Raw genomic sequence first — 25,806 nt, 5'->3', positions numbered from 1 at the left:
ACATCCGCAGGACTCTCGTCGACAGGTTTCCATTTTTGACGCGAACGCTTCACCACGCTAGGTAATGCCAAGGTCACCGTGTTCACCTTCATTCGACCTTCAGATAAAGTAAAGAAAAGGAGCATAGCTGTCGTTTTAGAACAGTGGACACCTTAGTTGCGCTTTAAGCTACTTAATTCATTGATTGATTGAAGAACTTTTATTTCCATCATGAAAACTTTTAGCCCCGCCCCCGGCACGCAGGCCTGGGAGGCGGGCAGTTGCGCGTCCGCGATTGAGAGGCTGCCTGGTAGTCCTTGACTGGTAGCGGCCTCTTCCGACAGGTGGATGGTGGTGCACTGGAGCTCAGGTTTCCTAGCAGGGTCTCTCAGGCTTCTCTAATCTTGATATCTAGAGGCCTGTGTGCTGTGCGATGTCAGTGCACGTTAAAGAACCCCAGGTGGTCAAAATTTCCGGAGCCCTTCACTGCGGCGTCCCTCATAGCCTGAGTCGCTTTGGGACGTTAAACCCCATAAACCAACCAACCTAATCTCAATATTTTTGCCCGCTCCCGCAGAATTTGGGCACTCCCAAATGATGTGGTCGACGGTCGCTGCCGCCCTACAATGTGTGCATCTATTATGCGATGGCAGGTCTGGGTACACGTGGTACACCCATACCGGGTTCATAAATGTGTTAGTTTGTAGCCGCCTCCAGGCGACAGCTTCTCTGTTATTCAATTTTGAGTCTGGTGGATGTACCAGACTACGTACCAGTTGCTAATGGTCAATAATTTTCCCGTAATTTTGCAGACGCTCCTCTTCCTCCCAGTGCTCGGTAGGTTCTACGTCTACCCGGAAGTAGAGCTCGTGAGCCGCCTCTTTACCGGGGACATGTGCCGGTATCCAAATTAACTGGATTTTCCCATTCAGCGGTCGTTGGCTAAGGATCTCGGCCGCTTCCGGCGAGATCCTGCGTTGTCCAAAATTTCGAATGGCAGTCTTACTGTCGCGTGCTCCGAATTTTGCCTTTGTTCCTACGCAGGCGAGCGCTATAGCAGTCTCTATGTTGCGTCCCCGGTTGGCTGCCGTGGAGACTAGCGCACCTAGGCTCTTGACGACCGAAGCTCCTGCCGCTCCCGTCCTGCCAACCGTCGCGTCAACATGCGCTACTTCCGCTTTCTTCATATTACCGAACCTCAGCTCTAGAGCCTCGGCTCTCTTGGCCCTGCGTTCTACGCTGAGCTCCGAGTGCATATTTTTAGGGAATGAAGGGACCACCAAGGCGTTCCTTCGTTCCCTGTCGATTGCAACTTTCATTTTGATCCCTCTTTTAGGGTTTATTCCAACTTTTGCTGGGAATAACCTGCCTGTTTCCGTTGTGCTGTTTCTGAATTTGAGATGCGCACACCGTCTCCACTAGTTCTATCCACGGGTTATGGACCTCTAACCCAAGCAGTCGCTCCGTCGAGGTACCCGTGAGTAGCCCTGGTGCATTTTCCGAATGAGGACATTATTTTCTCCGCCTCTCCGGATGTTATATCGAAGTTGGGTGTCGCGTAACTATTTCTACTAATTACGTACGCCTGTATTAGCCTCAGCAAGTTCCTCTCTTTTAGTCCCCTACCTTTAACCGCTATTCGCCTTATGAGACCTAGAGTTTGCATAGCGTAATACTCCAACTTGATAAAGACCTCCCCGCTGCATCCGTGGGATTGGATAATTAAACCAAAAGCCTTCTCTTATCCACCTTTTGGATAATATACGCCGAGGAATAAAACTAGTTCGAAAACACAAACTTTGCTGGTCACACTTAGTATGGTAGCGAGAGGGCAGAGAGATTGTTCCTGACAATCGCAAAGTAGAGAAGGGAGCGGAAGTCCTCAGGGTGCTTTCCCCTCCCTTTTTCACTTTTTGATTATGAAGTATGTAATAATGATTTAATGAATGCTGAAACCTTGTTGCTTCCTATATTGCTCACGACTCTAATAGAGCAGCAAGTTGGGCTCCTTGGTACTGGTTCATGAATGAATAAACCGTCACTGCGCACAGCATAGACACGGATTAAACACGTATGAGGAGCAGGACAGGCGCAGATTCGCAACTACTTTTATTGCAAAGAACACAGAGAATATATCCACACAGAACCAAATAACCACATAAACAAAAGTACCTGCGCGAACAGCGAGTAAGTTAAGTCCATGTCTTTATTGTGCGCAGTAACAGTTTATTCAGTCATGCGCTCCCGACTGTACCTATATGTTTTGCGAGAAATTATAGAGAATTCGTGGGATCAGGGGAGTGTTAGTTCGAACTTTGCGAAGGGTTGAGGGCTTATTTCTCATATTACAAAGCACGCCTCTGCAGCCAGGGGCAGCACAGACGCGAACACTTGTCGCAGTAGAGATAAAAAAGGCCTTTGATAACGTTACACCCGATCACATATTCAAGTCCATTCGTGCCACAGCATGTGGCCCCAATATGTACAATTACATACGTAGTTTCCTCAAAGGTATAGGACAGCCAGCTTCAAGGCAGCGAAGTCTCTGTCCTTCTCAGTCAACTTTGCCCGTGAAACTCCCCAATGATCAATTATATCTATCGATCGGAATCTTCCTGTCCCAACTGCCCCTGTATCTCTGCGGACCCGGCCCATAGCCTCTTCTATTGCCCGGCTGCTCGGCAGTCAGGTTCCTACACCCCACATACTCTATCCATAACCACCTGGCTCGAATGGCTTGGCGCTGAAGGGGAGGAAGAACAGCGACTTCTGGTCGTCCAGGCGGTCGACGTGCTCGGCCTGTAAATTATGGCCGAGTCAACTTAAGGTCTTGTACTACTACTACTACTACTACTATCTCCCACCTCTTTAATCTACGTATGACAGCCTATTCAGGCAGCTATCCCCAATACGCCAATACGCAGCCTTCATCCCACATTCTACGCCACCTTACCTGGAGTCGGATTTCGCACCCCAATGCCTTCCGGACGTCTGGGGACGTCCGGAAGGCATAGGCACCATAGTGGATAACCAACATAAAGGCCTCGGACACGCGGTTCCCCCACGTCCACATTGACCTAGTCGGTCTTCTGCCGCTATCGCGTGGGGCCTGTCACCTGCTCACGCACGTGGATCGTTTTAGACATTGGCCCGAAGCATTGCCTCTTTCTATTTCTTCTTTCGCTCCCACTTCCTCCCTTCCTGTACGGTGCACTTGGGGTCTCCACCGAGATGACAGAGTTTGGTTTATTGGTTTCGTTTATTGGGGTTTAACGTCCCAAAGCAACTCAGGCTATGAGGGACGCCGTAGTGGAGGGCTCCGGAAATTTCGACCACCTGGGGTTCTTTAAGGTGCACTGACATCGCACAGTACACGGGCCTCTGGAATTTCGCCTTCATCGAAATTCAGCCGCCGCGGCCGGGATCGAACCCCGTCTTTCGGGTCAGCAGCCGAACGCCGTAACCACTGAGCCAACGCGGAGGGGCCGAGATGACAGAGTATTACTGCGTCTTTAATTATCAGTTAATTAGTATTTCGTCTTTAATAAATAAATAGTCATAAAAAGTAATTTGCATTCACTTAGTAATTAGTCATTAATTATGTGTGACGTGACCCAGTGGTGATGTCAACTTTGCCAAAGAGGCAGTCAAAGTGGTGCGGAAAACGCTTTCGCCTCTACGCACTTTAGACAGCCAAGGTTACCCCAGAAAATTTTTACGGTACACACTATCTTTATTGAAATGTTGCCATGCAGCGACTTTCGGTCGTCTTTTCTCGAGCAACGGATGGCTCAGGCGCACATCAGGGACCTTTCGCAAAAGTGGCTGGGCTCCGCCACGTCGCGGGAGAACTCGAAGCCATTCTGCGCCTCGGCGTCCAAGCTACGATACAGCGCAGCCGCGTTGCCGCAGCTTGGATCCTCGTCGTAGATCTTGTGTACGTCACGGTTCTCCTCGCTGGTGATCGCTGCGAAGCACCCAGAAATATTACGCGAGTGAATACTTCTTATTAATGCGAAAGCATTATATCTCTACGCCGCGTCATCAAAATGTGTCCGTAAATTTTGTACGCACGGTTGCGTCGTTCTCTTAAGATAATTTGGCGAGTGTGGGGTTTTTATAATGGTGATCGTGATAGCGTGTGATGAAATGCTGCCGTGGGAAAAATTTGGTTGATGAGGTGTCATTAGGTAATTCATTAAACGAAAAAACACACTCAGACGTCACAGTAGCCATGGACGTCGATATTGTGCATGGACGTCAGAACAGCCACGGACGTCGATATAGTAGATGGACGTTCGGCTTTCTCATTGCTCCAATGCGGGTCGCCGCAGAGATGTCAGAGTGTTTTTTTTTTTCAAGAGACATCAGTTCTTTGGAAGGGAGTGTGTGATCTTGCCGACATTACCACGTGAGTAACACGCTGAAAATTCGTTGCATTCAAAAAACATTTTCAATTTCTGGCAGTGTTTTAAGGCATATCATGAGCATAACTACTGTAATTGCTTTATAACTGGAACGCGCAGCATTTGCGGCCATTGGTCGTAAATTGATTTCTAATTTCCTTGTGTGATACCCGCCGCTGCCTTTTCCACGCGAGAAGTTCTGTGAGATGATTGTTTTAGAATCGTGTAGAATACAATATTTATGTTTGGTTTATAATCTATGGGGTTTAACGTCCCAAAGCGACTCAGGCTATGAGGGACGCCGTAGTGAAGGGCCCCGGATATTCGACCACCTGGGGTTCCTTAACGTGCACTGACATCGCACAGCATACGGGCCTCTAGAATTTAGCCTCCATCGCAATTCGACCGCCGCGGCCGGGATCGAGTCTTTCGGGTCAGCAGCCAAGCGCCATAAACCCTGAACCACGGAGATCGTTTTGTTGTTTTATGAGCGGCGTGTGACCTCTTGCGAGTATGCGGTTGACGAATACGGAAAAGTTGAAGTGCATACTGACTTAGTGTGATGGCCCACGTATTATGAAGAAATCACACAGAAACCATAGAAAAAAAAACAGATGCAAAGCTTATGGAGTAACGTGTAGATTTTGCGTTGCATACTCCGTATTCCAACAGCGTATACAGAACGTTTAGCGGGTACACCGGACTCTTTCATTTGTGCCATAACCGAGACTGTGGAGCGTGTACTTATGGTGTGTCCAGTATATGCGCTCGGAAGACTAACGTTGGCCGCTTGCATGAAGGGTTTAGACAGCAGGCCGCTCTCGGAGGACTTACCGCCGAGCTGGAGAGCAGTCCAGGCAATTCCAGCGAATTCACGTTTTTTGAGCGACATGGGCCTCAACTCGCGCTTGTGATGCCATCAAATGCACAGCCTTTGTCAAAAGTTTAGAGGCCAGGGAGTCTGCTTCTTGGCCACATTGCTTTGCTCGTAATGCGTCCTCAGCGTCCCAAATCTCCTGAAGGTAAGAAGATTTTTGGTCCTGCTCCCTCCGATGCCTAGGACTTCCATTAGTGCTACAGGAGCGCCACAATAGTGTTTAGAAGCAAACCCCCTGGGCTCTAAACTTTCCTTATTTCTCTTCTCACCACATCGTCACCCATCACGAGCCTCTTTCTTCTCCTGTTGACCCACCCCCCCCCCCCTCTGGTGCAGAGTAGCAGGTTAAATATGGCAACGATCGAACTGCAGCTCAAACGTCTCAGCCCAGTATGCATCGAAACTCCCTTAGACGTCCCACAGACGACCTAAACGTCCACAGGACGTCCAGGAGGTCCACAGGACGTCCAGTTTCAGTGCTCATTGGAGGTAGGCCAAACATGATACTTTTCGTGATGACCGTGCACGGTTTCGTGCCAGTGTCCTACCTGGACTTGTTAAACCCAGTTAACCGACTCTAAACTCAGAATGGTAGGAAACAAACAGTGCTTAGCTTGCCAACGGCGAGGAGGTGGTGCTTTCCGGTCTGCAGAGGAGTGGAAACAAGCTAGAAATGCTTCAAACTGTACAACTGCGTGGCGTATCCAGCAACACCGCCGTCTCAACATCCTCTGGATTTCCTGCTTAGTTAATTTTCAACTTGACTGAGTTTAACGCGTACTCAACAGCCAGCTAGCTATACCTTGCATGCAGAGAATACAGACCTTTTTCGGTTAGAAACCAGTTTCAAAAACAAAATTCACTGACTTCTATCGTTTATTTTGTTTTCGGATTAAACCGAAAGGTCGAGCCCTTAGTTATAGCCTTGTTCAAATTTCCGAGTAAGCTTGCTGTCACGTGTCCGGCAACGTGCGTTGAACCACGAAGTCAGCGCGACAAGCGAATGTTCCTGAGTCGTGTCTGTCGCTATTACACTGATCAGCTTTTTACTGAAAGTTTAGAAACATGCAAAGAGTGCCACTTACTCAACACAATGTAGTAGGCGAGTCCGTTGTAGGGCTCCTTCTCCAATCTCATGTACTCGCGGTAGCCTGAAATCAAGAGTAATATACCCACGCGTATGCCCAGAGTCACATATGGCGTGAGCGGAGTCGGAACAACTGTAGCCCCTTGGAAGTTAGCAGTCGCTAGTTTGCCACATGTCAATATGTGTTTGTTTCATCAGTAATAATCAGGGGCATTTCGTGCATGATTAGAGCAGAGTTCAGGCTGTGCTGCCCTCTTTGACACTCCGCACGAATTGATGCCCAGAAAGGTCAGCAAAGGAGCTGTCCTCACTGACCCCAGCATTGGAGCTTAAGGGACACATAGGAAACCTCAATACATGGCACCCGAGTCAGCTTCAATGAGTCGCATGGTGTCCCGAACACTTCTGACGGACGTTCTCGTTGGATGGACCGTGTGAACTTGAGTGTGGATCATGCATATTTCCACTGCCATTCATCACCTTCATCGTCACAAGCCTGATTACGTCCACTGCGGGGCAAAGTCCTCTCCCATGTCTCTCCAATTAACCCTGTCCTTTGCCAGCTTTGGCCACCGTATCCCCACAAACTTCTTAATCTCATCCGCCCACCCGACTTTCTGCCGCTCCCTGCTACGCTTGCCTTCTCTTGGAATCCACTCCGTTACCCTTAAGGACCAGCGGCTATCTTGCCTTCGCATTACATGCCCTGCCCAAGCCCATTTCTTCCTCTTGATTCCGACTAGAATGCCATTAACTCGCGTTTGATCCCTGACCCACACTGCCAGCTTCCGGTCTCGTAACGTTTCACCTATCATTTTTCGTTCCATAGCGGGTAGCCCTCTGGCTACCCTCTGTCTGTTGGACATTAAAAGTTTTCCTATCTTATCCTATCCATAGCTCGCTGCGCTGTCCTTAAGTTGAACCCTTTTTGTTAGCCTCCGCATTTTCATTCATTCATTCATTGTCCCCCATAGGTGAGTACCGGTAATATACGGATGTTGTATACATTTCTCTTGCCATTCATACCTGCTATGAACACGGCACTCTCGAGCTAGCGCATGCCAATTTCCGCTTGAAGCGAAAGTGTAGAACAAGCAGCATTTAAAGTTTTGTTTAAAACAAAGTGGAACTTTTGCCGTTTCTGGTTCCGCTTGCACGGGACATTCTATATTTAACAGAAAGAAAAAAGAAAATCACATAAACAGGTCCTACCCACGTGACGGCCACCTCTCTGGCATAGCCTTTGTCAAAACTAGGGAGCCGAGGGTGTTTACTACTGCTCCATCACCATCATGATCTGCTTCTGCATCTCTAAGATCAGTGTAACTGTCGTGATCATTCCTCAGCAGGTTACGCCTTTCGGAGGTGTTTGTGAGCTGCACTTCACGGCTTGAAAAGCAAATTCTTTGGCCTGCATGTTGCCGGCACAGGTTATGCCCGTCTGTTCTGAGACGGCAGTTTTGTTTATTGCGCGTATCCGCAAAGGCAAAACATGTCTCCGCGTTTTAGCAGGGTTGCTGAATGATGTGGCTGCAAGCAGTGCAAAAAACTCTCCATCAAAAAGGGAGTTGGTTTAGGCGGAAAAGAAGAAGGGGTGGGGGGCTGCCTCGCTCATTGCGAAATTTTATGTGAGAAAAATGCAAACATATTTTCGTTCCCTGAAGGTGGTCCTACAAGTGCGTTGTAGAGATAGAACCACATCCCCCGACTGTGCCTTTCAAGAACCACCCATGAATCTGCCTTCTGCAAAGGGGTCTGCAAGTTATCTTTTAGATGAAATGTTTAGGGGAATCCCCCAAGGTGGAGTAGATTTTGTAATAAGGGAGTAATCACTCATTGACATCCACCCAAGCACAGCCATACGGCTACGAAGGAAAGTTATACAGCTTTCTCAGAAACTTCGTAGTTAAAGAAAAATTCGTCCTGGTCCGTGGTTCGAACACGGGACCACCGCTTCACCGGAGCAGTCGCTCTACCAATTGGTACTACTCTATCAATTGGTAGAGCGACTGCTCCGGTGAAGCGGTGGTCCCGTGTTCGAACCACGGACCAGGACGAATTTTTCTTTAACTACGAAGTTTCTGAGAAAGCTGTATAACTTTCCTTCGTAGCCGTATGGCTGTGCTTGGGTGGATGTCAATGAGTGATTACTCCCTTATTAGGTTATCTTTTACAACCTCGACCATATGCGTTAATGGCGCGAGGATTCTCGACGCAATGGAGCGCCATTTTCTGAAGTATCAAGGGAGTTGTATAAGTCTCACCTCCTGACGTGATCAACCACGAGTCACCTGCCTCGTCGTATGAGTAGTCCAACTGGCGCCTGGAGGCAAAAGAGAAAAAAAATAACTTGAGGAAAAGCAATGCGTACTGCGCAGTTTCGTGGCAAAAACCCCGGTTGTGATGGGCTTAGCTTAAGATCTTGCTCTTGCTAAAGAATCCACTAATGACACTTTCACGTCTTTGAGCACTGTAATGTTCACTGTAGGTTTCCTTTTCAGAGTGCCCTGTTACGCCAGCACAGCCGTGCGCAATGTCTTTATTTTGGTTTTGTAGAGGGACGGATGTCCCTTTTTGATCGAGGGTCCAAATAAACTTCTCTTAAAAAAGCGTGTTTGTATTGTGAAACGTCTACTAAACATCTTTAGCATACCGTGTACCATGGTACCGTTACGGGAGTACCGGGATTTTGCGCATCGTCAGGGGGTACGCACACATCGCCTTGAAGACGCCAGATGGCGCCAGGTACCCGGCTGTGACTCTCCATTCGACTTTATTTACTTCCGAGGCAGTGGAAGAAACGAAGGGGCCATAGACGACCAGAAGGGCACAATATCTATTCCCATGTCACATTTTCTGCTTTTCTAATTTCCGGAAGACAAAAATGCCGAAGATAAAAAAAACCCTTGGTATACGGCTGTAGGTTGTCCTAACCAACACCGTATGAAAAAAAAAAATCGAATAATATATACAGATGTCATTGGTAAAGCTCCCGTGTCTAGTGTTTCGTGTTTGAGGACGAAATGCTAGAGGGTAAAATTTGACCTGAATACAATACTTGCTGCCGGTGTACTGAACACAGGGAAACAATTGGCCGTATTCTTGTCCCAGCAAGCAACGTACCTCCCCATGTGCGCCCAAAAAGGATGGAATGTCCCAGTCCCAGTACAGCATTTATCAAACGTTTCCGGAGCATAGAGGCAAGACATAGAGACACAAGCAAAAAGGCAGTGCACCCACTAAAGGTCTAGAAACATTTTTTAGGGAGTTTTAAGCAGCAACAAAAACGAATCAGTGCACTTTGGTCTCAGAAAAGTAACTGGGTATAACGTTTTCGGGACAAATGGTTTTCAACAAGAAATAAAAATAGACTGCTCGCTCTCTTTTCTCTCTCCTTCGCGCCACAAGCTGCGGAGAGAGAAGGTTTTGCCCTTGCACTCGTCGTTCTAAGAGATGAAAGAGCTACTGTCCCGCCTGGAAGAAAAGGGGAGCCTTCTACACATTAATAAGTGGCCGTCTGCTTGCTGCGAAATGCAAGCTTACCGCTTGTGTACATTAAAGATCCGTGTCAAATTCGCAGCACTGCCTCTAGCTGAGTTTGTTGTGTCCCCGGACAATGATGCTAAAGTCACTCACTGTAGGTAGCCATCGGTCTGGCCGCTTAGAACCGTCCATGCGGTAATAGCGCACTCTCCGTCGGGAACATAGAGTTTCTTACTATTACCTAGAGGGAAAGCTGGCAAGCCGTCTATGGGAGTTTGCATGGAGACCCCACGTGACCACCTCAGCCACCATGGGCGCTCAAAGCATCATGGGGCGGTGAGCTACTTGTTGCGGAACTGCAACTTTTGGCCAAAAAATAATAAAAAAATAAAGCTGTTTGATAGCTACAAACGTCCTAACATTCAATATCTTGTCTAATGATTGCAACAAACGAGCAGAAAAGCATTTAAGTGCAAAGTTTGCCTAAAACAAGACATGACTAGCTTTCCTATTGGCCAAGTGATGAACACTAAAAAAACTAATATTTCGTAATTAACAGGCGCACTTTTAAAAGTAAATATGTTTTCAAAAAAAATGTTGTTGCTTAGATACTTCAAGAAGTTTTTTAATGGCATTTCGGAAGAGTAAAACCTTTTATTGGCGTCGTGTGTCGTCCTATGGCTTTTGCACACTGCGTTCGCGCGAAAGTCGTCTGCGCACACACGAACTACGTTTTCGGAATGAAACGCCTTAGTACTGCCACTCTGTGTTCCCGAAAAACTACGACTGTGCCGCAACAAGTAGCTCACCGCCCCATGATGCTTTGAGCGTCCATGTTGGCTGAAGTGCAGCGCCGCCAGCTTTCCCTCTAGGTAGTAGTAAGAAACTCTATGGTCGGGAAGAGCCGTGCAGTCGCACAGGAGGGTGAAGTTGACCGAACTCTCCGGCTCGACCGAGACCCCCGTACGATAGCACTCGTAGATCATGGCGGGCCTGTACCGCGTCTCCTGCACACGAGGCGGATAGAAATGGCGCCATTTAACACCGTGCAGGACGGCCGAGCCATGTACAACAATTTCGGACAGAACATTTGAAAATTGAAAAAATTGTGAGATACTTCTACGGAAGTATCGTAGGTAATGGTCCAGTCTTCTGTTGTGTAGCAAAATGTTTCTTTCGAAGTGTTTCCGTCGATCGCATTGATCATTTAAGACTCCCATAGAAAACCAATGGGGAAATCTTTTGAGAGTAGCAAGAACGTTAATAGAAAAGAACTCAAGACTTGCGTCGGGTGACCTTCGGGTGTACTGATTGCTATAGGAAAATCTTATATTATACGGAGAAAAAATGTGTTCATAAACGGTTTCCGGCTCAAAAATGTTTTTGTCCAGAATTGTTTGGTATGGACCTGAGAGTCAGCGCCGAACGTGAAATAGTTTGCGTTGATATTTTGGGTCCATAACTGAAACTGCTGGGTTGGGAAGGAGCGTCACAAGCGGTGGAAAAGCTGCTCAGTTAGTATTACATGACGTGTATGTTAGGTTGTGAGTGCTATTGCTGGGAACTTGGTGTCTTTTGTTTCATAGATCAGAGTACTGTAAACAAACTGGTAAACCTAACAGGTTGTGAGTGCTCTTGCTGGAAACTTGGTCTCCTTTATTTGACAGAGCAAAGTACGGTAAACAAACTGGTAAACCTAACGGCTTAGCCACGACCGCATCTGTACTCTTGTGAGTTGGATGACACTAAAAGTACTATGCGCAGACGTGTTAAAATATTTTATACTTTCTTGCGTTGTACTTTATATTTAAATGTAGGCGCTCCTTAACCTGCTATCAATGGGTGACAACAGCAGGGACATATAAAGATGGGTGAAAGGGCTCTCGAAGGCCAGAAGTTTAGGGCTCATGTTGCTACAACAAGTGCCCTGGCCAAACTGGCCCTCCATATCCTCACGCCTGCTGTCATGCACCTATTTTCTGCTTCTGACTCGCATTCCATCTCGCTGCAGAGCAGTAATCGGAGCGTAATAAAGGTTTCCTCCTGAGGTGTTTGTACCCGTGCTGTAAAGTCTCCAGTTTTCTTGTGGTTAAGTAGTGGCAGGTTCCTGAGCTATGTGACAAGTTCTGGAAAGGACCTTGGAAAAGTTTATTTAGAAGGCTATGACGTAAATGCCAAAGGCTGCTTTGTTTTTACGAACCAAAATGGTCTTACTGCAGATTGGTAAACATTCGCAATATATCCATGGAATAAGGTTTTGGGCTGTAGTTGACCTTAATGGATGCTTACGGAAACAGTCTTCGAGTTCTCGACTTTGATATACATTCTTAGCAGCCACACTTTTGCTGGCGTTTCTGCTTCCGTACGTCCAAGCCTTTTCTGAACTAAATCTGTTCCAACTCCAAGAGATTAGAGGGCATCATTATCGCCTCCCCTCACCAGTATCATGTTAGTTTCGGAACACAAACTGGGAGCCCGAAAGCAGCTGCTTATGCGATACAATTCATTGTGCAAGCTTGTTCTTGATAGATCAGAAGGTAGACAAGAAAAAAAAGAGACTCACGGGCAGACCGATGAACAACAGCTCAGAAAAAAAAAAAAACATGAAAATCTCGCAGGACAATTGCCCCACTTAACGCGAGATGGAGTTACAGATTTTGAGGTGTTTTCAAGCTATGCGTTATAAGAAAACGGTGGTGGTTTTATTATATATTCGCGCCGTTTATCACATGGCTTTGAGGATGCAGATCTTAGGTACAGCGCCGAGGTTCATATTTCTGTGTCTCTTAAGCTCAATGTTCTGTGCAACTATAATAAAAAAAGTGGACTGTCATCGCGTAAAGTGCTCGCAGGCTGTATCTTCGAAAAATTCCCGCCGATATATACCTTGCATTTTGGTCGAGAACAATAGAAGAACAGAATATTGCCTTCGGCACAGCAGACCTATGTAGCTGTGATGGAGATGTTCCAGCAAAAAGCGGCTTTGGGCTGTTCGTCGGCAAGAGGCGAGGAACCTTCTTAGCCATATTGAGGAGGAAGTGAGGAGAAGAGGAAAAAGACCATGAGCACTCAATTCCTTTTTCTAACAGCCGCAGGCAGGTGTGGACAGGAGGCGTAGCCCACGTGACTAAAATTCCTTAGTGTTAAGTACTGCGGTGTTCAGCTTCTACTGTAAGGAAGGGATAGTGACAAATGCGAAGGGGCAGTGGCAACGCTGCGGAGTCCGCTCGCGAGAACGGCTGGTGATGGCGACACCTTTATTTTATTTTTTGGTGTTTTCTAGGGTATAAAACCTTCGTTCTCAGCTACAGTAGTGTATTTTTCATTAAAGCAGTAGTATAACCAACCAGGCCCACCTGAATTGGTCCTCCATAGCCCTGTAAACATTACCCGGGTTCTGTCATGCCACTTGACTTAAGTTGTTATACTAACCAGATCCAGTTTTACCGAGCTGATTTCAAAGATTTACAGGCTTTCTTTTCAGAATTCATAAACTACTACGTGTATGCCTAGAATGTGTTTTGTATCTTAAATGGCAATGGCAACCCCGTAGAAGAATGCATGCATGTCCACCCAAGCGACACGGCATTATTAAACTAGCGTTGTGCAGCTTAATTCGCTTTGCTCGCGTGACACCTGTCGCGATTTCCGGAGAGAGGATGATACCCTGGATGTGACACTGAGGCTTATCAGCAAGCTGTCAAGCTCTGTTCGCAAACAACCATCACGCTGGCTCAACTACATAGTTTGAGCTGGCCAGCTGTTCGGACAATAACGCAGTCACTGCGCAGCCGTAATTTCCCTTTCGTATCGTGTACGCGCGCTTTTATCTGGGAGGACAGAGATGACCTCCAGTCTCTGTCGTATGGCATGTGAGGGGAGACAGAAACAAAACGCTGGGTTGACATGACCTGGCGGAGTAGCGAAAGCATGTCCTGAATACCTTTGAAAACTATTGTCGACAGACCCGTGCCTCGACGCCCAAGGACGAATTCTTTTTTTTGAGAGCATTGCTGCGCTTACTGTAATATGATCAAGTACAGCTTTTGTCAGAAGTAAACAGACCAACGGGCTTGGGTCTCAGTCGTGCAGTGGGGCACTTTTAGCAACCGTGAATGGCCTAACCCTAAGAGAGGTGTGGGCGAGAATTCGTCTCACCAGTTTCAAGAAATTTTGGAACGCTGACAATACGTAAAGAGAGACACAACATGGCAGAAGTAAAACCCCTATTCTGACTAAGACCTTACTATGAACGGAACAATTTTTCTCTGATTTTACGAGGAATTGGGAATTATGGAACAATCGCGCATTATAGGCTGTAAAATCAATTTCTACAATTACTTTCTATTTTATTTTTGAGGTATACTGGGAAGTCGCTATTCATGACCTCGGAGTATCTGCGGAAAACATTACACCTTATTCTTATTCCTTTGGTTATTTTACTCTCGTTGTCCGGACCTGCGGTCACTGACCGCCTTTAGTATATATACGTATATGCTATTAAGATCGACGTCAACAAGTCTCGCCGGGTGGCCGCCAGCACACCTGTTTCTACTGTGCATAGCTGCGAGCAACTTCAGCGTGATTACTTTCGGGCCTGCCGCCTTGGACCGCACGCACGGAGAGGACACAGGTGCCAGCTGACTTCAATTACGGAGTTTGCCCGGTTGGAGTGCAGGACCAAAACCAGACCCCCTTCACAAAGTGCCTGCACGTGTAGAACGCCGCCGCCGCCTCGGGGAGACGAACGTTATCTTCCCCATTTGCCGTGACCGTGCCAGGGAACAAAGGGCCTCGTCTCCTGTTGCTCTTTGGCGTGCCAAGCATCGCGACAAGCTGGCGGGCATCATCTCCGACCCAAGCACGAGGAACCACTTTCGGCCTTTTCGTGACCTCGCGTCCGGCCTCGAGCGGCGGCTGTCTTTGATTATCAGCAGATGTCGGTGACCCGCAGAAACCTTCGACTGGCCGGAGGCCATCACCTACCGCAGTCAACGCTACCTCGACGACAACCTTTTTTCCCTCAGACTCCACATGTGAAGGGGGCGTGACCATGAGTGCGGTGTCGTGTGTGTGCGCACAGGTGAAAGCTCTAGGCCCCTCCCACTCCGGCAAGGGCGTCCTCAACCTAGGGACTTTAGGGAACGAGAAGGCTATAAATGTCGAGAACGAATGCGGCAGGAGAGAACTCACTAGAGCCTCTTTTCAAGACTCCCATAGAACCTCATTTGGAACCTCACCTCTAACCATGATGTAAAAAGATGTAAATAAACCCTCTTGTAATCTTCCTCCCATCACTTAACTCTTTGACTTGGCGGCACTCCTGTCCTGGTGGTGGTGGGAACGGGTGTCGAAGCTTGACCACGGTTCCGTCAAGCGAGCAGCAGCAGCAGCAGCGAGCTAGCAACGACCCCGAACCGACCCATCTTCGCCAACAACTGGTGGCAGCGCCAACAATGCCCTTAAAGGGAAACTGCATAGGTTGTAGAAATCAACGAGCTTAAGAGGGTCGAATGTGTGAAAGCCGCAGGTAAAGCATGCAAAGTCTTTTTGGGATAGCACTTGAAATAGTGAAGTAATCGCCGATTAAAATCCTGACGCCCTTCAATCTTCTCCGCAGCGCACAACGCGAAGTGGGGGGCGCATGATGACGTCATCGAAGGTATCAGTACATTTCCAAAGCACAAACGCCTGCTCTGAAGGAAAAAAACCAACGCCACCGAAGGCGAGCCCTGCCGAGAGTTGTTTGGCAACGTCTAACCAGTCAGGGCAGGCTGTGGCTGACGACAGCGGTAATTTGAAATCATACCTTCCATGACGTCACGCTGAGTTTCTCTGCACTTCTCCAGTGCATTGAGGAGAAGCGCAAAATTCAATCGTCGATTACGCCACTATTTTAAATGCCAGTGCAAAAAACCTTGGCATGCTTTACCTACAGTCTATATAGATTTGAATCCTTGAATATCGCGAAATTTTCAAAAAAGTGCTGCAGTTGCCCTTTAACACCTCCAATGCTTCGCTACTTATCATAAACTGCTGTTATCCTTTCCCAGGCTAGCGAATATTACCTCAGTTTTCGGCATAATATTTAAGTTATACATCGTCATGCTTTGCTAGTCGGGACCCTCCATCGTCCTGTGTAATTCTTCCACTGAATTACTTATGACAGAAGCCAAAAGCCACGGAAACCAAGGGGCACGGAGGATTTTTTTAAATTTATTTATTTTGTGGTGTTGATCAATTTAGAATATTACTGAATATGTTATCGCTTAAAGCTAATTGATTAGAAAAGCAGAAGAAAAAACAACCACATGCCGCCGGTGCGATCCGAACCCACGACCTCCGAATTACGCGTCCGGTGCTCTACCTCTGAGCTACGGCGACGGCTGTCAATTCTTCTGCTTTCGGGGGTATTTATGTTTTACAAGTAACCTAACCTTAAGTAACCGGACGCGTAATTCGGAGGTTGTGGGTTCGGATCCCACCGGCGGCATGTGGTTGTTTTTCTTCTGCTTTTCTAATCAATTAGCTTTAAGCGATAGCATATTCAGTAATATTCTAAATTGATCAACACCACAAAATAAATACATTAAAAAAAATCCCCTGTGCCCCTTGGTTTCTGTGGCTGTTGGCTTCCGTCATATTTATAACGAGCCCATCATTCCCCATCCCTTGTTTGCTTAATTGCTTATCGAGGGCCTCGGTTCTGGCAGCCTTGACGCCATAGGAAGCATAAGAGGGTTCTCACGCAGCTTCCACCCTCTCCGTTCGATGACGTTCTACGTCACACCTGTGGTAACTCAGGACGTTCTACGTCCGCCGCTTATGAACGTGGGTGGCGCTGATGAACACTCTCAAGGTTAGGTTACTTGTAAAACATAAATACCCCCGAAAGCAGAAGAATTGACAGCCGTCGCCGTAGCTCAGAGGTAGAGCACCGGACGCGTAATTCGGAGGTCGTGGGTTCGGATCCCACCGGCGGCATGTGGTTGTTTTTTCTTCTGCTTTTCTAATCAATTAGCTTTAAGCGATAGCATATTCAGTAATATTCTAAATTTATCAACACCACAAAATAAATAAATTTAAAAAAAATCCCCTGTGCCCCTTGGTTTCTGTGGCTGTTGGCTTCTGTCATATTTATAACGAGCCCCTCATTCCCCATCTCTTGTTTGCTTAACTGAATTACTTAGGAAGACAATGACATCAGAAAATCAAATATGTTTTTAACTATTCCTATTCATTTTTATACGCAACTCGTCCCAATCCAATTCTGCGAATACTCCTGTAAACACCTAGTGAACTGCAGTGGAGAGATCATGTCTTCCCGTCTTCCTGTCTGACGACCCTCCTCATTGGGATTTTATGCCTTTACCTACTGAGATCAGTAATGACCTTGAAGCCGCTACACATATTTTCCAGCAAAATCTCTGCCGTTGCTTCTGCACCTTCGTTTTCAAATCACTGCATTTCTGCTGAGGTTAGGACTTTGTGAAACACTTTCTCGTAATTTGTGAAGCCTACATGTAGTCGTTGGATATATTCTGCAAATTTTTCAGTGACCTGACTGATGATGCGAATGTGGTCTATTGCTGAGTAGAGTTTACGAAAGCCAGCCTGTTGCTTTGGTTTACATAAGTCTGAGGTTGCTCTCATTCTATTGGGATCACCTTCCTAAATAAGGTATAACCAAAAATCAGTAATCTGCTCGGTCGAATTGTTCACGTCCTTGATATCTACTTTCTTATGAATTAAGATAAATACAGCTTTCCTCCAAGTTTCCTGTAAACTGAATGTTGAGAGGCACTACGTATTCTAGGTGGTAAGTTTGTATAACGCAGTGTCTCCACCGTTCATTAACAACTCTACAGCTACCTGATACCCACTTCTCCCTTTTCGTCTTTGTATTGCTTGTGAATTTTTGTTTACTTTCTTATAAGTAAGTGATTACTCATTTCCATCCACCTAGCGCAGCCATACGGCTACAAAGGAAATCTAAACAGCTTTCTCAGAAACTTCGCAGTTAAAGAAAAATTCATCCTAGTCCGGGGATCCAACCCGGCATTACGGCTTCGCCAGAGCAGTCGCTCCACTAACTGAGCGCGAGCGCGAATGGTAGAACGAGAGCGAATCGATCTATAACTCGAAGTGGAAACAGTGTTGGTCAAATGTTTAGAGGAATCCCCCAAGGTGCAGTATATACGGATGCGTATAACTGAGCCACACCACTGCATCCGTCATTAACCTCATTGTTACTTTGGCCAGTGGTGTAGTGTGTGTAGAGTTCCTCAACTACTTTAACTCCTCTTATCCATATTGCTGATGGCATTTCCCTCCGTGTCTGTTTATGCGTATAGGCACAAGCAGCGGTATTTGCTGTAAAATGCTTTTCTTACCCAATCCATATTGTGCGGTGTGATATGCATGTGAGCCCGACCTGTGGTTCTGGTAGAATCCCGATTGAGTGCATGGTTCAGATCTTGAAAATGAACTGTTCGACAGCATATTGAGCTCTTAGGACAAAAAAATAAATGGTGATGATACCTACCTCACGTTTTGTTACTTTCATCAAAAGCTTTTTTTTTTCCGGGCGTCGCATAGACGTTGGTGCTAGCTACATGTGTTAGCTGTTTATAAAGGAACACTGAGGGGACAACTTCATACAATTACTATTCTCAACAAAAATTGATCTTAAGGCTCCTTCTGGCTACGTTAACGCCTGCCCCGCAGCAAGAGACGCATATTTTGCCCAGACATTGGATTCAAAGTTGGAGGCAACACTTAAGCTCCGTCTTAAGGGTAGAACGCGAAAACGTAATGTATTAATTCCTATATATGCAAAGTTCATCATCAGCCTGACTACGCCCAGTGCAGGGCAAAGGCCTCTCCCATGTCTCTCAAATTAACCCTGTCCTCCGCCAGTTGCCGCCACTGTATCCCCGCAAACTTCTTAATCTCATCCGCCCACCTAACTTTCTGCCGTCCCCTGCTACGTTTGCCTTCTCTTGGAATCAACTCCATTACCCTAAAGGACCAGCGGTTGTCTTGCCTTCGCATTACTTGCCCTGCCCAAGCCCATTTCTTGCTCTTGATTTCAACTAGGATATCATTAACCCGCTTTTGTTTCCTCACCCACTTCTCCCTCTTCCGATCTCTTAACGTTACACCAATCATTTTTCTTTCCATAGCTCGCTGCGTTGTCCTTAACTTAAGCTGAACCCTCTTTGTTAGCCTCCACGTTTGTGCCCCATAGGTGAGTACTGGTAAGATACAGCGGTTGTATACTTTTCTCTTGAGGGATATTGGCAAACTGTCATTCATGCAAAGTTATTCTCTACTTTAAATGCATAGATCCCTGGGAGCCTACTGGCGCAGTGCTGCAGCGGTTAAGCGGTGCGCCACTGCCCTGCGATGGCAGGTGCTTCCAGCGGTGGGCCTTGTAAAACCCATGTTGCTCTTCCCGAGCGAACGATCATTAACTTACCCGCCACTGTGGGCAGGTTGTGATGACGCTGCAAGGTCACGTGACCTATGGTGGCCCACCTGCCTCATAGGTTGCTCTCTGGGCACCACCTGCCAGTCACCTGCCACGCCCGATTTTCAGGATACTGGGGCCTTTAACGCTATCGCGTTCCAAATCTTCCCGTCAGCCAATTCAAACTCACGTCCTAACCCACAACGAGAGGTCGCCACCGTGTAGAAAAGAAAGGTGGTGTAACGTAGCCTCAGGGATCAGTGCCCGAAATTTGATGTCCACGTACGCCTTTTAGTTCCGAAATGGGCCGGTGATGGCGACACTTGGGCTTCGTTCTTTAGCCTTTTCTAGGCTACATCAGCTGCAATTTCGGTGAGAGCCGTCTCTATGATGAGAACGCGGTACGCTAACGATACATGACACCTTCAAGTTATCCGCAGGTTTCTTTGAAGTAATAAAGCCGTCCTGTGGTTCATCGCAGATGCTGCGCACGCGACCATAGAAAGTTCTTCTGGCCGCCACGCAGGATGAAGTTTAAAGAGCAACATTTAAAGAAAGTCGTGCATAATGCTCTCTTTAGGAGCTGTTACCGATAAAGTATACCCATGAAACTAGCCATATATAAAGCAAACATATGACTTTATAAATGTAGACAATGTTCATAGATATGCACTGCCAGTTCGAATGATGCGATTATAAAAATAAGCTTCTGCGCACTATAACTACTATTTATTTCTTGCCTAATATTCACATAAGCAATAAGCTTGCAATTATTGATAAGTATAGTTTTATGCCTACCGCCTCAGAACCCATATGCTAGACATTCACTCTACCGTCTGAGGAACATTCGACATTGGTAAAAAGAAATGTGTTGTATTTGCTGATGAGTTCTGTTGTCATATAATTGAGCGTCAGCGCATCAATCTGCCTCATAATATTTTTCTACGATGCTTCTTCCCAAAAATAACCACAGGGTGTAAACTGTACTCGGGAAAGAAGGGCTAGACGAAGACTGAGCAGCAGTGGGAATAACTAGTGGTATAATAGTATTGTTTATTGATGAAAAAGAAAGGATAGTATGGTCCCCTTTATGATAGTTGGGAATGAACTCTTTGCAGCATTAGCTTGCTTTACACTCGCTTGTATGAGCCCAAGATTGTGGGGGCGTCTCCACTACAGGTTATAAAACTTTATCAACAAAAAGCGCAGAAACCGCGGATTCTAAAGCTTCACCTTTCCTGAATCGGGCTGTGTCATCTCTGAGCCAACCTGTAACTCCTTCACTGCGGTTTTTGTGGTCGCTACGTCTGCGTCTCTTCGTACTGAGATTTTTGTCATGCCTACTGTACAGTATTGTGCGTTTTTATCGTGAATATTTTCAAAAAATTTCCCGCCTCAACCGCTGGCTCGTTTGCGGTGAAACTGCACACAGAGCTTGCGTATTATGGTAACTTTTGTATTGTGACAAGGTTTACAACGGTACTTACTTGGTTGAGTCGTGAATGATAAGAAAACGCAATCGTCTGCGTAGAGATCGGTGAACCAAAACCCGCAAAAGCAGTTTTTTCGCTGAAGGGCGAGAGTGGCGCCATCTGTTTCCCGCAGTGGAAAGCGTCACGACAAGGCGCCGAGGTAAGGGTTGCAAACAATATACTTTGAATGATAAACACTCGTTAAAGCAGTTATGATATTTTTTTCTGCTCAGTTAGCCAAAAATGTTGGAAGCGCTACAGTTGAAACGGACGCAAATGCCGGAACGGCATATTCAAAGGCTCCGCACATCTTGCAACGCTCACCTCGGCGCCTTGTCTTGACGCTTTCCACTGCGGGAAACAGATGGCGCCACTGTCGCCCTTCAGCGAAAAAACTGCGTTGGTGGGTTTTGGTTCACCGATCTCCACGCAGACGATCACGGCTCAACTAAGTAAGTACTGTTGTAAAACTTGCTACGATACAACAGTCACCATAATACGCAAGCTCTGCGTTCAGTTTCACTGCAAACGAGCTAGCGGTTGAGGCGGGAAAATTTTTGAAAATATTCACGATAAAAACGCCCAATACTGTATATTGTTTGATCCGATAAAGGCCGATATACAGCAATCGTGGTCATACCCGAGCGTTTGTCAAACCAGACAAAAAGAAATGGGGTTCGTGCCCTATAACATCATATTATGAAGAATCTTTGGCATACACACCACACTACCTTCGCTGCTAAACCTGTTAAACAGAAAAGGTTTTCATCCTACCTATAACCAAGACTATCTCATCAAACGCTTTTGCCGTCTTGTTTTTTTGCCGGACTAGTAAAAAGCTTCCATTTTTTTCCCGTTCTTATTGGCCGCTGTTGGTTATACTGTTATTTATTGTTTTGCCACTTTCATTATGTAATGATCTATAATCTCTGCTAGTTCTCTATTTACTGTAACTACCTTGTATGACTGGCCGTCATCTCGCTGTTTGCCAGCTTGTAAAGGGTCGGGACCTCGTCAAGCTCTCCGTGCTTTTTAGTCCGTATTCCTCCTCTTCAAAGGAAAATAAAAGTTGCATGATTGATTGATTGAATGATTGATTGATTGATTGATTGATTGATTGATTGATTGATTGATTGATTGATTGATTGATTGATGCTCGCGCACGACGCCAAATCTGCGTTGTTGGTCATGGATAGCAGTGTGCAAAGGTCTTGAGCTGACTTCGCTAACAGCAGTGAAGAGGCGTGATATGCGCATATGCAGTTCTGCCGCGTCCAGCCGTTATTGCCTACATCTGCAGTTACCGAGTCAGCGCACCTGCAGCCCGGCAGGGCTAAATCTTTACTCGTCGCAGTTGCTTAGCGGCTTTGGCGCTCGGCATTAATCTCAACGTCACGTGATCGGATACAGGCCGCGGTGGCCGCATTTCGATAGAGACGAAGTGCCGAAGCGACCGTGTGCTCTGCGATGTCACTGCACAGGGGGTGAAAATTACTCTTGAGCCCTATTTTCACAGCCCATGTTTAGGTTTACGACGCTGAACCTCACGCAACTTAAAAATATAACGTAATAACAGCAGAACACAATGTAACATAGCATAAGATAGGAAACCATAACATAGCGTAGCAACTAACATAACATGGAAGGGCGAAACTTTACTTTTTTGCGCTTTATTAGACCCCAAAAAGATGTGCTACGATATTCATTGTCACCGATAAACGGTTGAAGCCCACAGACCAGGTTTAATTAGACGTGCTGGGCGTGCAAGACAGCAGGTAGCTCGAGCGAGGAATATAACAGTCTTCTAGCCCCTCGAATGCCCAAGGCATGGCAAGTCCCAGCTGAAACAGTTGGGCCGCAGTACGGCGCCACTGCATAGATTCGTACTGTGGCAGTATTTTTAAATCCACTTTGTAGTTGTTGCTATCCATCATCCGACCATCAGACATGCCTAAAAAGCTTTATAATGTGCACATCTTAACGTATGAGCTCTGTGGTACGTAAAACACGCCCCTAATTGTGATTCCCATAGATTTTGCAAAGCAGCTCTTGTCCAGACTGTGGCCCTCAATGCGCGAAGGCTTCTACACAAAGCTTCTGTTTTTTATACTACATTTCTAGAGCGTCGTCTTATGTGAAGGAAAACCATCAGACACTCGGGCCTTTACGCAGGCGGCGGGCAGAGAGCCTCCGAAATACCTGGAGGAATCTCAAAGTGGGCGTCTCTGAGGCGGCTGCGAGCAGCGGAAACAGGAAGGCGAGCAGGAGCTTCATGATGGGTCTTGTGCCGAGGTACCGAAAGAGAACCTATGCGTTCTGCCGCAGTGCGGCTCACCTCTTTATAGGGCGGACGGGTGTCCTTGCGGCAAAGAAGAACTCGGCCTTGTTTGTCGACTCTGTCTCGTCACACGTGGAGTCGCTCGGGTATTTGCGTGCCAGCGTCGTCCCTGCAGTCTGACCGCCATAACATGTCGCTCACAGCTTGTCGGAATGAACGCTCAGTATAATTTGAAAGCAAGCTTTTACTCTACCCCAGATCAGCCTTATCATGCATTCCTTTTGCGACAACGACTGCCTAGACGTGTGCCCTCGTGCCGTCATGCATTTTTTGTCCCTATGCATTGAAAACACGACAGTAAAATAATGTTGCTCGCAAGCCGGACTATCAAGCATGACACTGGGGTCCCACCGAGAAACATACCTTTAGAACTATAATAATTAGGCAGTGACCAGCGCGCCCCCTATACCACGTACATCGGGCGTCGCACACTTTGGTATATGACAGCAATTCCACCAATACTGCGGGGCTTTGTGTTATTTATTTCTTTATTATACCCTCAGGGCCATTACGGCATTACAGAGGGGAGTGGTTACAAAAAAAAATGTAATCAACAAACAGGAGTTAATGAAACAGACAAGTTACTAATATGACTTCTACACATACATTATTAGCAAAGGCGTTCAAGAAATAGAAAGAAGGAAAAAAACGAAAACACGGTATAAAATGAATCTAGTTAGACAATGTTAGTTATGACATTCTTGAATAAATGAGTATTGGTGATGGTGGCCGTCGAAGAAGGAAGGTGATTCCACTCATTCGGTGTGCGTGGTACGAATGACTGGAAAAAAGTTTTTGATCTGCAGAAAGGGATGCCAACCTTATGAATATGATCTAGTCTTGGTGATACGTACTGAGGTGGTGAGATAAGTTCGGTATGAAACTGCGGGTGATAGAATAACTTGTGAAAAAGGCACAGGCGAAAACTTTTGGGACGTAATGACAAGGAGCCCGTTTCTCAATTGAATATACAGACAGATTTCACTTCCCTATTACAATAAGGTCCTTCTGCTCACACATGGTTAGCATAATTCTTCCCAGTAGAGTCTAAGTATCCACCTAGTTCTTCTATGTGAGCGTTCATATCCCCCAGTGTAAGAACGTCTTCTTTGCCTTGAATCAATTTGATATACCCAATAGACATTTGATCAAAGCTTCGTTTTTCGCCTTGCTGTTGCTCCCCGTCGATAAACACGCTACTGCTAATAGTGCTGATAATAGTACATTTAACTCTTACATGCTCCTCAAAATGTTTTTTTTTTTTCACTCTTTGCCAAGTGAGTTCATGCCTAAGCAACGTTTCTACTCCTCCACCTTTTCGATCTCCAGGCTGCGTATTCCCAGGTAGAGCCTTATCTTGGTACGGTATGGTCGCTTATCTTGAAGAACTTGGAGAGTGTACCGGTAACTGCTCTTTATCTAACACATCGGACCTCGACGAGGGGACGGCTGTAGCCAGTGCTATCGACGTGAACCCGCACCTCTTGGCCAGTCAGAAACGCTGCGTGGAAAGCCTTATCCATTCCTTCCACCACTGTTTTGCGTCAACTTCCAAGAGGACATCTCGATAGCGGAGGTATGGAGAGCAATGAGTCAACTAAGAACCACGTCGGCAGCGGGGGCAGATGGGGTAACCAACAAAATGCTAAGGAACCTAGATCTAGTCTCGGTCACGGCAGTCACAGATTACCTAAATGAGATATGGAAACGAGGTAGTCTACCTTCACAATGGAAACATGCCAAAGTAATCTTTATTCCAAAACCCGGGAAGAAACTTGAAGTGGGCAACCTCAGGCCGATATCGCTAACGTCCTGCCTGGGGAAGCTGATGGAACATGTCATATTAAACAGACTCCAGGAATACGCAGAGGAAAGGGAGGTATTTCCTGAAACGATGCTAGGCTTCAGGAGCAAGTTGTCCACGCAGGACGTCATGCTCCAGCTCAAAGCAGACATCATAGACCCGCCCAACAAAGGGGGCGCCAAAACTATACTGGGCCTAGACCTACATAAAGCCTTCGATAACGTCAAACACGAGGTCATATTAACTAATCTGGCGGAGATTTCCCCTGGAAAGCGGGCCTACGATTACGTAAGGGACTTTCTAACCGGCAGAACCGCAGAAATAAATCTAGGAGACATCCAGTCACAAACTATTAAGCTGGGAGATAAGGGAACTCCGCAGGGCTCAGTGCTCTCTCCTTTCTTATTCAACCTGGCGTTGAAGAACCTACCGCCGCTATTGAAGACTGTCGAAGGTATAAACCATACGCTATATGCGGATGACATAACAATATGGACGCATACAGGAAATGATGAGGAAATAGAACAAAATCTCCAACACGCGATCGATATTGTCCAGGAATACGCGGAATGGGCAGGACTAAAATGCTCGCCAAGCAAATCCGAACTTCTGGTGATCCGGGGGGCTAGCAAACGCGATACCAACGCAGGAGACATTCACGTACTGGTAAATGAGACTCCGGTAGCCAGAGTTGACAAAATCAGGGTCCTAGGACTTATAATACAGGACAATAGAAAGAACACAGAGACAATAAACAGGCTTAAGTCCACAATTAACATGACAACCAGGCTCATAAGGCGAATAGCTAACAAAAGACGGGGAGTCAAAGAGAAAGATCTCTGCCGAATGGTTCAGGCTTTCGTGATAAGCAGAATAGTTTACGCCGTT

At 46.6% G+C, this 25,806-nt stretch overlaps 1 protein-coding gene across 1 annotated transcript in view; it reads right to left on the bottom strand.

The window, feature by feature from the left end:
• Window positions 1–3,568: 3,568 nt before the first annotated feature.
• LOC149366520 (uncharacterized) overlaps window positions 3,569–25,806 on the bottom strand; it is a 42,770-nt gene continuing 20,532 nt past the window's right edge. The window contains exons 4-6 of the mRNA XM_089561652.1: window positions 8,614–8,672; window positions 6,348–6,413; window positions 3,569–3,946 (exon numbers count right to left, since the gene is read on the bottom strand). Of these exons, the coding sequence (XP_089417778.1) occupies window positions 3,771–3,946; window positions 6,348–6,413; window positions 8,614–8,672 (301 nt within the window). The 3' untranslated portion in view covers window positions 3,569–3,770. The remainder of the gene's footprint in view (window positions 3,947–6,347; window positions 6,414–8,613; window positions 8,673–25,806) is intronic.

Source organism: Amblyomma mixtum, chromosome 1 (genome assembly GCF_055824585.1).
Source record: "Amblyomma mixtum isolate Tamu chromosome 1, ASM5582458v1, whole genome shotgun sequence".
NCBI classification, from domain to species: domain Eukaryota; kingdom Metazoa; phylum Arthropoda; class Arachnida; order Ixodida; family Ixodidae; genus Amblyomma; species Amblyomma mixtum.
This window is presented reverse-complemented; position numbering and strand designations above follow the sequence as displayed.